General features: G+C 42.3%; 1 protein-coding gene across 1 annotated transcript in view; it reads left to right on the top strand.

The window, feature by feature from the left end:
• Positions 1 to 11,532, top strand: part of LOC134459555 (transmembrane protease serine 3-like) — a 25,967-nt gene extending 14,435 nt beyond the window's left edge. Inside the window, exons 7-13 of the mRNA XM_063211914.1 lie at positions 647 to 698; positions 1,273 to 1,361; positions 1,611 to 1,780; positions 8,129 to 8,224; positions 10,153 to 10,295; positions 11,138 to 11,310; positions 11,499 to 11,532. Coding sequence (XP_063067984.1) covers positions 647 to 698; positions 1,273 to 1,361; positions 1,611 to 1,780; positions 8,129 to 8,224; positions 10,153 to 10,295; positions 11,138 to 11,310; positions 11,499 to 11,532 — 757 coding nt within the window. The remainder of the gene's footprint in view (positions 1 to 646; positions 699 to 1,272; positions 1,362 to 1,610; positions 1,781 to 8,128; positions 8,225 to 10,152; positions 10,296 to 11,137; positions 11,311 to 11,498) is intronic.
• Positions 11,533 to 12,751: the final 1,219 nt, after the last annotated feature.

Here is a 12,751-nt window from a genome sequence, read left to right as displayed (position 1 = left end):
ACTAGAACCAAGGCCAAAGGTGTTGCATCACTAGGAAGGCGTGGCTTGGCCAGCAGAGCACTGCTCTGGCAACATTCGATTCCACTGTTCTCAATATAACCTGGCAACACAAGCGCCAATGTCCACAGATGTCGGCTGCCGATTAGGGACAAGTTCTATTTTGTCAGATTTCGTCCATTGATTATCCGTGTCTGAAGCAATATGCAGAGGGCCTTGGGCTTACATATAAAATAAATAAACACTACTCCACCCATTTGGTCCACTATGACGTGCATCACTACTGTGATTCTGGACGATGGTTAAGCTGTATACCTGTGTGTGTGTGTGCGCACGCACAGACACACGCACACATGCACAAACACACGCGCACACACACGCAGTTGAGGCTCTATGAACTGTTCTGTAGATGTAATAAATCAATTATTAATGTGTTGCTTAACTATGGCTGCCATTCTAGCATCATGTCAGTGGTTGTCAATAACGTATGCAATAATGTGTGTGTGTGTGTGTGTGTGTGTGTGTGTGTGTGTGTGTGTGTGTGTGTGTGTGTGTGTGTGTGTGTGTGTGTGTGTGTGTGTGTGTGTGTGTGTGTGTGTACAGAGTGTGGCTCCAGGCCCCGGACCAATGCCCGTGTGGTGGGGGGCAGCACCCGTGTGGTGGGGGGCAACGTGTCGAGAGAGGGCCAGACACCATGGCAGGTCAGTACATGTGCTGGGAATACTGTACCACAGACTGATAAATGCTCCCCAGCATGAGCTTTATTGGCATTATATTTTGGACACATTGTCCTTCATCAAAGTGCAAAGACGTGCTAATAAACCCACATTTGGGGGTATTTATCAGTGTGCAGACTTATTGTTTTTTTGTTTTTTTCTTGTGCTGTGTCGTTTTAACTGGGCATGGCCCTTTTCACTAGTGTAGATCACTCCGCCAGGGTAATATAATGGGTAAGATAATATAGTCCTATAGCAACATTCCAAAACAACAGCATGCATGGAATTCTTGCTAGGAAGGCTCATTTTTTTTAAGCTGTAGTGCAGTGTCTGATTTTACATTGAATTTATGATGCACTCCATGTTTGTACACGTACCAATAAACGGCAGTCAACAATCCACACACCCCCTACGGGATTTACAGTAGGCAGGTCTCCACACCTTATCTCACTTGTGACTAGGTGTGGTGGTAACCAGGCAACAGCTAACATGGTCCCATTAAAAACACACACTGGTACATACACTCTAGTGATGTGTGTGTGCACTTTTTCTCTCTCAGGTCAGTCTGCACTACCAGAACCAGCACGTCTGTGGAGGGTCCATCATCACACAGCAGTGGATCATCACCGCAGCACACTGTGTCTCTGGGTGAGACAACACGCGCACACACACACACACACAGTATCATCATTGTCACTTTCGTTTTTAACAAAAAGTGCATTTATAGCACATTTACCATACTCAATAATTCAATTTTAAAAAGAGAGAAAAGAAAACAGCAATACACATAGTATATAATCAAGACGAGTATGCATAATACTGGAATGAAAATAAAACAATCATACATTTGAAATAAACCAAATATATATATAAATTTTGTATGTGATTGTGTCCCAGGTTCTCTGATGTGAGTCTGTGGAGTATATATGCGGGCCTGTTGACTCAGCCCCTCAGCAGTGTGGGGTCCCTGGGCCTCCAGAAGATCATTACGCATCATAACTACCGCACCAACAGTCTGGACTATGACATCGCTCTACTACAGCTCACAAAGCCTGTCGCCTTCAATGGTGGGTTGGATTGGGGTTGTTAGTCCTGTAAATCAGGGCAAGTCAAGTCAAGTCAGCTTTTATTGTCAGTTTCTTCATATGCACAGGCAAAGGTGTAGGTTTGGCTCGAAAAGTGGTGGGGACATTTTAATGGCATATTGTCTGGTTATGCTGTTTTTGCATTATATTTGTGAAACAGTGGTGGGAACAAGCTTTATCTGAAAAGTGGTATGGACATGTCCCCACCACCCCCCCTAAAATTACACCCAGCACAGGTCATACAAAGAAAATGAAATGACGTTTCTCTCTCTAGACTATGCAAGGACATAGACATATTAGATTAGATTACTTTATTGGTACCCAAGGGTAGATTTGATTTGCAGTAAAGTGAGCTTCGCTCATACAAAACATTCAGGACATAGGACACACATAACATACAAGCAACCCACAATAACATACACTGTAAAACCTTATAAGTTGAGTTTACTTACAAAAACCCAGAAAAGTGGTTGCCCTAGAAAAACTAAGTAATTATGAATGATTAAACTTACAATCTTTTGTGACCTCAACTGTTGTATATACTATTTATATGTAAAAGTTTAAGTTAAATGTACTTAAGTCCAAATTGATCCCGCCCCTCCATTCATCACCACAAAAGAGGTAGCTACCATGTTAGTGTGGCACCTCCCATTCCTCACCATGACTGAGACAACTGTGGCATGGAACCAGTACATCACACTGCTCTCTTGTACTAATAGACCAAACTATTCATAACCACTGAGAAATTCAAGTTTCTGCAGTATGTGCAATATTATTACCATTTAATTATTGTAATCTCCTGGATGATAGTACATTAACTAGTGTGCATAGAATACTCTAGTTGAGCATAATTAGACAATCCTGAAATGTCAAGTAAGCAACACACCAAAAAGGATACCTGCTACCACAATACTCACTACCAACTACATACCTAGCCAGCCAACAAACCAGTCCACCAGCCAACCAAAAGAGTCAGCTGTCAGCTAGCCAGCCAAAGAGCCGGCTAACCAACTAACACTCAGTTAGTCAGCCAACTAACCAACAAACAAGTCAGTTGTATGGCTAGCCAGCTAACAAACCAGCCATACAGTCAACCAAAAGAGTCAGTTAGCCAGCCAACCAGCTGGCCAACAAACAGTCAGTTGGTCGGTCAGTTAGCTCACTAACCAACAAGCCGGACAGAGAGCCAGCGAACCAGTCATTTAGGCAAGCAACTCAAGCATTGTGACAGTCTGAGTTTTTATAGAGGTGAAAGTTAACCATGTGACCAGAGTAATCAGGCATGTGGCAGCTGCAGGTAGTAATGCAATGAACTTGTAACAGTCCTATGTACTCAAGTGAGGGCAGGTACTAATTGACAGGTTGATTGGGCACTACCATTGTTCCTGGTTGATGGTAGGCAATGTCAATTATGTCATGCAGCATTTGACTTTCAATTGTGCAAAGGCACTTCACAAGATAGCCTAATTTTACTAGGTGGCAATATTCTGATTTAAAATTGGATGCTGCAGCGTGGCCATATTGTCAGTTGAAATTTGAAACGATCTGTTAACATGAAACACACTGCAGGAATACATTCAACTGCCCACATCTGGGTAGAGGCCAGTTGGTGCAGCCTGAAGAAAAAGAGGCGGGGTCATAACCAAAACTTGTGAATTTAATCCATTCAACTAAAACATATTCATCTGAACAACTATTTCCTCAAATAAGTTGTCAATACTCAGTATTCTTCAGAAATGCCATCAAACTTCTATTTTTTAGTGCATTTTAATTAGTCTTGGTAAGTACATTTGATGTCTGGGTTTACAGTGTATGGATAATACCAAAAGTGACCTAGTGCATCCTATCAAAGAGACATGGTGTCACATAAAGTGACAGGGGTACTAAATAAGAATAGATTGTTAAATATATGATAAAAAGGAGTATAAAATACATGATGAGAAGTAACTGGCTTGATAAATACCAAGTAAAATAAGACTCTTGTCTAAGGAATTAAAAAAAAACCAGTAAAAACAGTGAAAAACAGTTCAAGCAATAAATAACATGATCATATAGACCTACAGAGAATCATAGCCTGTGTTTGGACGCTATATTATTAATTTCTCTAATTGCAGAGGGGACAAAGCTTCCTCTGAAACGCTTTGTTCGACAGGCAGGCAGGCTATATCTGTGGCCAGAGGGCAGAAGCTGGAACTCTTTATATAGTGGATGGGAGCCATCTTGTAAGATGGACTCAGCTATCCTCTGCAGCTGTCTATTGTAGAGGGCTTCAGGGTTAAGTTGTGGCTCTCCAATAAGCCTGCTGGACCACTTAACTATTTGTGATGCGATCTGGGAAAACCCTTCGGATGTCGCGCTGGCCCTTTCTCAGGAAACAGCGAAAATAGGTCGAGAAGCAGTGTTTTCCTGAAATCGTTTTTTCATTAAATTGTTGTTGTTTAACATCTTGTCTATCATCTCTGAAAATATTTTGTCTGAAATCGCTGTTTTAATGTGTTAAAATGAAGATTTAAATGGCCCGCTGTGTGGTGAGAAGGGAGGCAGCCGTGAGCAGTCTGCCTACGCAGCCAACGTGCTGACTACGTTTGTAGCGCAGGGGCGCGCGAGGTTGAGGGAAAACATAAGCACGCGCAGGAGTTTATAGACTTGAAAGGCTCAGAATTTGGACGTGTGTAGGTCTGGCCACTCATTGTCAGCGCATCTGAACGCCTTCTGTCTCGATGAAGCAGAGTTTTCCCTCAAGTTATAGGTCTAAAGAAAGAAGGAACAACATTTCAATGAACACAAATAAACATAGGCGACATCTTCTCTCCGTGGATCGGAGCCGTCGAGCCCTGCGTGCTTGTCAAGTCCAGTCTTATGTGCCTCTTGCAGACTTTTATAGGCTACAACTGCGATTAGGCTACTAAACGGCACTGGAATGTAGAGTTCATTTTTTTATTGGAGAGCTCACAGGCAAACCTAAAACTAAAGCGCCCACCACGGGATTTATCTATCGCGAAAGGTTTCATTTATTTTTACTGCGCTGTGTAGTCCTACTTGTCATAATAAACTGCTGAATTGGAAGATGTGGATGTGGCCAAGACAGGGTTAGGTTTCTGTAATTTAGGTTAAAGAAGCCTCATCGGATCATCGCAGATGGGCTCGATTAAATTGCTTTTATTTAGAACCGTGCCACATGTGTTCAGTTAAAACGTTTTCAACACTCCGTTTCCAGAGTCAATCTGAGATACTCGGTGACGTTAAAACCTAATTCATGTCAGTCCTTTCCCGCGACGCACCAGACAGTGAAGAAAAACGCTTCTCCTCTCTATTTTTGTGCTGCGTGCTGCAGAGGGTCAAAAGTGCTCTTGTAGGCTACTATTCCGAGGCATAGCGAAATCTTTTGCCGCACTGGTAGGCTATAGGCCTACACACTTTGTCATAATAGCCTACGCTGTGCTGAATTGTCGTGTGTCGTGGATTTGGTAGGCTACAATAGAGAATCTTTGATAACTGGTGCTAACATTATAAAAGCGCACTGGATCATCTCAGATTTTGAAAAATAATAGGCCTATGCCTATGCATTTATGTCTTGTCTACCTAATGGGTTCAGTTAACACATCTTCAACAGTCAATTTTAAAAAGTCAAACTGAGATGCTCCGTCATTTCAAGCCAAGCGTGAGATAGTGAAGAAGATAAGCGCGGAGAAAACCTTTTCTCTTCTATAATGGCTGAGCTGCCTGCTGCAGGGTGTAAAAAACAAAGCGGTCTCGACGGTCTTGTAGCCTAGGCTACTACAAGTAATCCGAGGCTTGTTTCTTTTTTTTTTTTGCGTGGAGCTGGTGGGTTTTGAAGCGTGCAAAACCATGTTTACCTCCAAGCAGAGCGCTCAATGCACTTTTCCGAGACACTGATGGTTCCCATGTTTGCATTTCTGATACATTTTGCTGATATTTTCGCTTCATACCCTAAACAGTAAGAAATGTACAATACACGTCATTCATTTCTTTTCCTGAACCAAAAGTTGGGCAGTAAATTACGAATAGGCTACATAACTATACATGTAGAATCAATAGACCCAATTTAATTTGAAATTATATTCTATGCACACAGGCCACTATGTATTAGACGACCTACAGTTAGCCAGCAGTTTGGGGGTCTCAGGGAGACAAAAAAAAACATGGAAGACGCCATAGGCCTATAGGCCTAGTGAAAAGTAATGAAATGACATTGGTTCAGCCGATTTGAAATGAACATGCATGTGGTAGGTAGTGTTTGATGAGTAGCCTTCTGGTTTCTTTTACTATAATAATAATAATAATAATAATAATAATAATAATAATAATAATAATAATAATAATCTGAATATCAAAGCCAAGTGCAATGTGCTACTCTTGCTCTGTTGCATCAAACAATATTTTTTTTCCAGTGTTTTGTTGTCCTCAGAAGTAGTGCCGTTGGATTACAAATATACTGATAAATAAATTAAATTAATTAATTCCCTAAGTTTTGCTTTCACTCAGGTAGGCCTATTGCTTCTTCAGCTTACTTTTTCGAGTCATGAAAATGATCAATGATGATATCAAGAGCAGTAACTGGTAACTGATATTGATTCATCGTTCTAAAGTAGTCCTACTAAAAAACCTGAAACATTTTCTTCCTTTCTTCTTGTTATTCTAGATTTAAGGTGCAAGTTAGTAGTTATGCAGTTGGATGACTCCATGTGCATGATATCGGAATTCATTTCATTGGCCCTACTTCATACTCTAAGTACTCCAACTGTGGTGTGGGACTGGGGGCGGACCGCCCTTCTAAGATGAGTTAGCTCGGTTATGGTGATGCTCAGGGGGGTGGGGCTGTGCTATGGTCATGAATGAGAGCAAACTTCAACTAGAGACAATACAGAAGGAGGAGACTATTCTTAAAGAGGTACCTTGACCAAAAAACTGTCTTGCCCGTATCTGCCACCATCAGTGAGGCATCCTGAGCATCGTACTAGGAGGCTGCACTGCTGTTACCATCTGTGGCTGTCATAGGTCATTCTAGACTGTAAATTACCGTCCTGCAGAGAATGAGCTAACTTTCCGCAACTTAAAGGAATAAAACCTATGCTGCACAGCAGATACTTAAAGATATAAATTCTTACACGGCGGTGTGGAAGGATCATTACATTATGTTGATGTAGAATACAATACTCTTACAAAAAATTTGAGTGATCCAAGTGCTTAGAATGGTTCAATTGTACAGTAATCTAATAACTATAATATTAATAATAATAATTACTAATATGATAATAATTATTATCCATAATAACGTGCTATCCATGCTGTGTTGAAACAAGGATTTTTTTGTTTGTTTTCCTTAGTTGTTTCCTTGACTCAAAACTAAACACATTAAATAAATCAAAGAAAAAATAGTTGCAATACCCACTCTGGCCACAATCCTCCATACTCAACCTCACATCTTCCTAAGTTGCAATACCTACTCTGGCCACAAGTGCCTTGCATAGTAGTTGCAATACCTGCTTTGGACACAATCGCCTTGCATAGTTGCAATACCTCCTCTGGCCACAATCTCCATACTCAACCTTTAGAGTGTTTTTTCTCAGAATTCCTCTGAACGACTAAGTTGACTTTGGGTAAGTATAACATTTGACAGAGACAAGATAGGAAAATAACGAAAACACCTTTGGAAAGAGCTTGAAATTGACTTTCAAATGCTAACAATATCTCAAAAATGTAAAATCCCACCATGTGAAGGGTTTTCCCAGATCGCATCACATTTGGTTAAGGGAGTTTCTATTTTTCAGGGACAAATTGTTAAACCAACACACCAGGCAGAAAGATAAAATGGATTCAGTAAAAGCGCGATAAAAGAGAGTAAGTAATTTTCTGTCAAATACACTATAAGCACACAGATCAATGACATTTCAGTAGTAGCACGCGTCAGGGTGGTGCAACCACTGCTAAAGCCATTATTGTGTGGATTAAAAAATAAATAAATAATATACTGCATATTATATATACATACATATTTTTTTATTATATAAGAAGCATATTCATTGCAATACATTAATTACCAATTACGGATTTATTCATGGGCATTAGTGCTGGTTGTAGCCTACCACATGATGTCTGAGCGGCCCCAAAAAACGGTTTCTACCAATCGTTCCTCCTGGCCCTTTTCAGTAGCTCTTGCGATTCCCTCGTGGATTTTTGTAATTTTGTTGTATTACAAAATATTTTGAGTCATTGGTCAATGGGGATATTGCACTGTAAATCATAATATAATGAATTTAATTTGAATTGTATTGTGTGTGTGGGTGGGTCTGCCTGTTGTGTCCACAGGGCTGGTGGAGCCCATCTGTCTCCCCAGCTCAGGGGAGATGTTCAAGGAGGGACACATGTGCCTCATCTCTGGCTGGGGGGCCACAGAGGACGACGGTATGTATGAGGCAGAACACAACACACACAAAACATGCGTACATATGTACGTAAGGTATATGTGTACTCTCTGAATACTGTATAGTGATGCATATGCTCACACACACACACACACACACATGCACGCACACAAACACATAGACCAGGGTTGTCAAACTCATTTTGGTCCGGGGGCCGCATACAACCCATGTGGACCTCAAGCGGGCCGCATTAGTAACATCATCGCAAAAAAAACCCTGTAAAGCAGAGGATTAGTGTTCAGTACTATCACGTTTAAGTGTGTTTATTATATGGTGTGACGTCATCGGTCGAATGCTCCATTCATTTCAATGGGGCTCCCCAACGTTCGCACGTCTGATATTTGAGATAACGGACGGGTTGGTCTATATCAGACCGCTGTCAATGGCAACAAGACTTTTCACTGCTAAACCGAATGTTTCATATCACTCCGCAGGGGGTCCGGTCTTTTGTCACTCTAATCAGCTGCTGTGATAGACAACACCTGTTGTCTAGGCTACCTGTTGCCTAGCGGTGTTCCACAACGGCACTGTTTTGTTTTGCGCAGCAACAATCTTTTGACATAAAAAATTATAATAAACTTAACATTAAATAAAGAAATGTCCCGGCCATGTGTGAATCATTTAAGTATATCCATATATACTCCGCTCCGCGTCGGGGTCTAAAGATTCTCTCTGTCGTGCTGCTATTCCACGGTAGCGACCTTCTCGCCGAACGTTAACCCTTACTGAATATGTAGAAAGCAATGCAATACTGATAATCCTATGCAAAATGTCATTGACTTCATTCATTCATTGCCAACCGTCAGTGAATTAACTACGGGACAGTTGAGTTTCGCGGGGGGTCTGGGGAAAAAAAAATAATTTCTTAGATGTAATTTCCTGCATTTTCACGCATTTTAACATCCCGTTTCCAGTTTCAGCTTAATAGGAACCAATACAAATACAATTATATTTATTATTTAATTATAACCAATACGAATAAGAAGTATTAACATTTGATCTCTATATATGAGCTTTATCAAATGCCTGTCAGAGTACAAATTCACCATTTATAATAGAAGTGTGATGTGCACTTAACTACATACAGTATATACAGTATAGGGACCATTGGGTTAATGCTATGCAGGTCTCGATTTTACCCCGAGTGGCGTAGTTGCGCATTTCGGTTATTTCATTTGAAAAAAAAACTTTAAAAAAATAAAATAAATAAAAATAATATTTTTATTTATTTTTATTTTTTTTTTACATATGGGCCGGATTGAACCCTCTGGCGGGCCGTATGTTTGACACCCCTGCCATAGACACACACACACACACACACACACATACACACACACAGGGTGTGATTTGTTGAAGACCCAGAAGGGGGGATAAGTTTCAGATTTTAAGCATTATCAATGGAGTCAAATACCGCAAATATTAAACTCCTGTTAGAAAAATGGAGGTATAAAAACCAGAAGGGGGGACAATCCCCCCCATCCTCCCCTACAAATCGCACCCTGCGCACACACACACGCACGCACACACACACACACACACACACACCGCAGCCGTAGTTAAGCAACACTTTAGTTGGAATAATTGATGTCTTACATCTACATTTCATAAAGCCTCAACTGTGTGTGTGTGCGGATGTGCGCGTGCGGGCGTGCGTGCACATGCATGCGTGCGTGTGTGCATATGTAGGAGAGAGCAGTGTTCAGCTCCTGGTGGCGGAGGTGCCCCTGATCTCCACTACCCAGTGTAACGAGCCCCATGACATTTCATAGAGCCTCAACTGTACTGTGTGTGTGTGTGTGTGTGTGTGTGTGTGTGTGTGTGTGTGTGTGTGTGTGTGTGTGTGTGTGTGTGTGTGTGTGTGTGTGTGTGTGTGTGTGTGTGTGTGTGTGTGTGTGTGTGTGTGTGCAGGAGAGAGCAGTGTTCAGCTCCTGGTGGCGGAGGTGCCCCTGATCTCCACTACCAGGTGTAACGAGCCGCTGGTGCACCAGGGAAGCATCACGCCATGGATGATCTGCGCTGGCTACCTGGAGGGAGGCACCGACACCTGTCAGGTAAGGGGGTAGGGGTAGGGGTAGGGGTGGGCGATATGACGATATTAAATCGTGAATCGTGATATTGAGTAAAAGATCGTCTCGAATCTGCCAAAGTGGAGAAATCGTATAGATCGTCTTGCAGTGAGGATGTTTATTATCAGTATCAGAGTGACGTTTTCTCACTTGTGTTGTTGTCTTCACTTTATTCTTTACATTATTGTATTCCAATTGTACACTTTATGAGAGTATCATCAGTGTGTTAACATTTTATTGACTGCAAATTACAAATTGCAAGTATATGAAAGTTGTTTTTTGTTGTTTTTATTTTTTGGATGGAAGATCGTGATAAAAAAATCGAAATCGAGATTTCATGTTGAAAAATCGTGATACAACATTTTTGCCATATCGCCCACCCCTAGGTAGGGGTAGGGGTGTGTGCAGAGGCGATTCTAGGTTCAGCTGGGGCCCCGAGACAAATGTAAAAGGAGTGAACATTTGAAAGAAATTTGCCACTACTGTAGTAAAGTATGAGCTGTTATTTACCATCCAGGGGCTTCGAGGCCACAAGCGACTGCCTGCCTAGCCTGGTGACAAGATGCGCCTCTGTGTGTGTGTGTGTGTGTGTGTGTGTGTGTGTGTGGTCAAAGGGGACAGCTGTCCCGTGCCCAGGGGGAGAGGGGGCCCAGAATTCAGTCCTCATTGCATTATATCTATTGGGCTGGGGGGCCCTTTCAGATGACTTTGTCCTGGGCCCAGCCAAAGCTGTCAGCAGCTCTATGTGTGTGTGCAGGCACGCGCATGTTCCGCATGTTCCAACACTGACGACCAGGAGTTTGTTTGTTTGTTTTGTGTGTTTCCAGGGCGACAGTGGAGGTCCTCTGGCCTGTGAGGTGGAGGGCAGCACCTGGACCCTGGTGGGCGTGACCAGCTGGGGCCAAGGCTGCGCGCAGAGGAACAAGCCAGGGGTCTACACACGCATCAGCAGCGCCCTCAGCTGGATACACCAGGAACTGGAGGTGAAAACACACATGATGCGCACACACGCACGCATACACGCACGCATGCACGCACGCAAACACACTCACACACAGCCACACAGTGGTTTGTCAGTAGCTGGAGATGAGAAGACACAAAGTCAAACCACGTATATTTTGTGAATAATATGTGTACTAGTAAGCTCTTCCTCATGTGTGCCTATGTGTTTTGTTGGCTTGTTTTCAGAGGGAAGAGGGTCAGCATGACTAGCCAAGCCTAAACCCCAAAACAGCAGCTGCCCAAGCAGAAGAAGAACTCAGGGACTTCAGAAGAACACACCCGTTAGTCATACCCAAAGGCCAGAGACATCAATTTAATCACTTTTGGAAATTCCTTTTGTCATTTCCAACAACTACACCAAGTGTCATCAAAATCCATTCATGACTTTTTGAGTTATCCTGCTGGCAGACAAACAAATAAATCAACATGACAGAAAACATAACCTCTTAGGCAGAGGTAAAAAGCCCTAATGGCCCTGGGAATAGCCGAAGATACTCAAGAAGATGCCACGTTCAAATAGCCTCTGAATATTTGTGAAAGTGAAGTGAAAGCCCAATTGGGAAACTCCAACTGTCATTGTAAGTTGAACACTGCACACTGTACACGAAATTGCAGTTAAGCCTTACCCGTGCAAGGGGGCAGCCCTCAATGGCATTGAACACTGTACACTGCACACAACAAAATTGCATATATGCCTTACCCGAGCAAGATGGTAGCCCTCAATGGTATTGAACAGTGCACACTGCACACAACAAAATTGCATTTATGCCTTACCCGAGCAAGAGGGTAGCCCTCAATGGCATTGAACACTGCACACAACAAAATTGCATTTATGCCTCACTCGTGCAAGGGGGCAGCCCTCAATGGCGCCCCAAGGCGTGCCCCCGTGACTCATGACTTTATAATCTGGCCCTCACCACATCTCAGACTGCTAAGAGTTAAGACTGTTGCTGTGGAGTTGAAGATAATGTTCAAGAGTGAGTGTTTCCCAAGAGCAATTAATGTGAGCAATTTGGAGTTCATCTTGGTCCACATTACCACTTTGTCTTGGTAATTAATGCATGGATCCAATACCAGTATTTGGGGGAACACGTTGGTTTGATCTGGTGTGGCAAAACTCTGTTTTCCGTATTATGATGTTACACTAGTGCAGGGGTGGGGAACCTATGTCTTGAGGGCCGTTTACGGCCGTTTTTTCCGCCCCCTCAATATAATTTTAATGTTGTGCAGCTTCATATGAAATATTACATATTTCATAAAGGAATCTTAGAAATTACATTTGCAATACAATTAAGTTACATTCAGGGGATAGATAAAGTGGGGTCTGTTGTAAAGGTGGCTGCCTTCAATGAATGAATGAAAAAGGTTCCCCAACCCTGCACTAGTGAAATATGGGCCTAAGATGCAGCTATGGCAAATGGGGTCCCCACCTACAGTTT

Source organism: Engraulis encrasicolus, chromosome 12, assembly GCF_034702125.1.
Source record: "Engraulis encrasicolus isolate BLACKSEA-1 chromosome 12, IST_EnEncr_1.0, whole genome shotgun sequence".
In the NCBI taxonomy this organism is placed as follows: Eukaryota; Metazoa; Chordata; class Actinopteri; order Clupeiformes; family Engraulidae; genus Engraulis; species Engraulis encrasicolus.
This window is presented reverse-complemented; position numbering and strand designations above follow the sequence as displayed.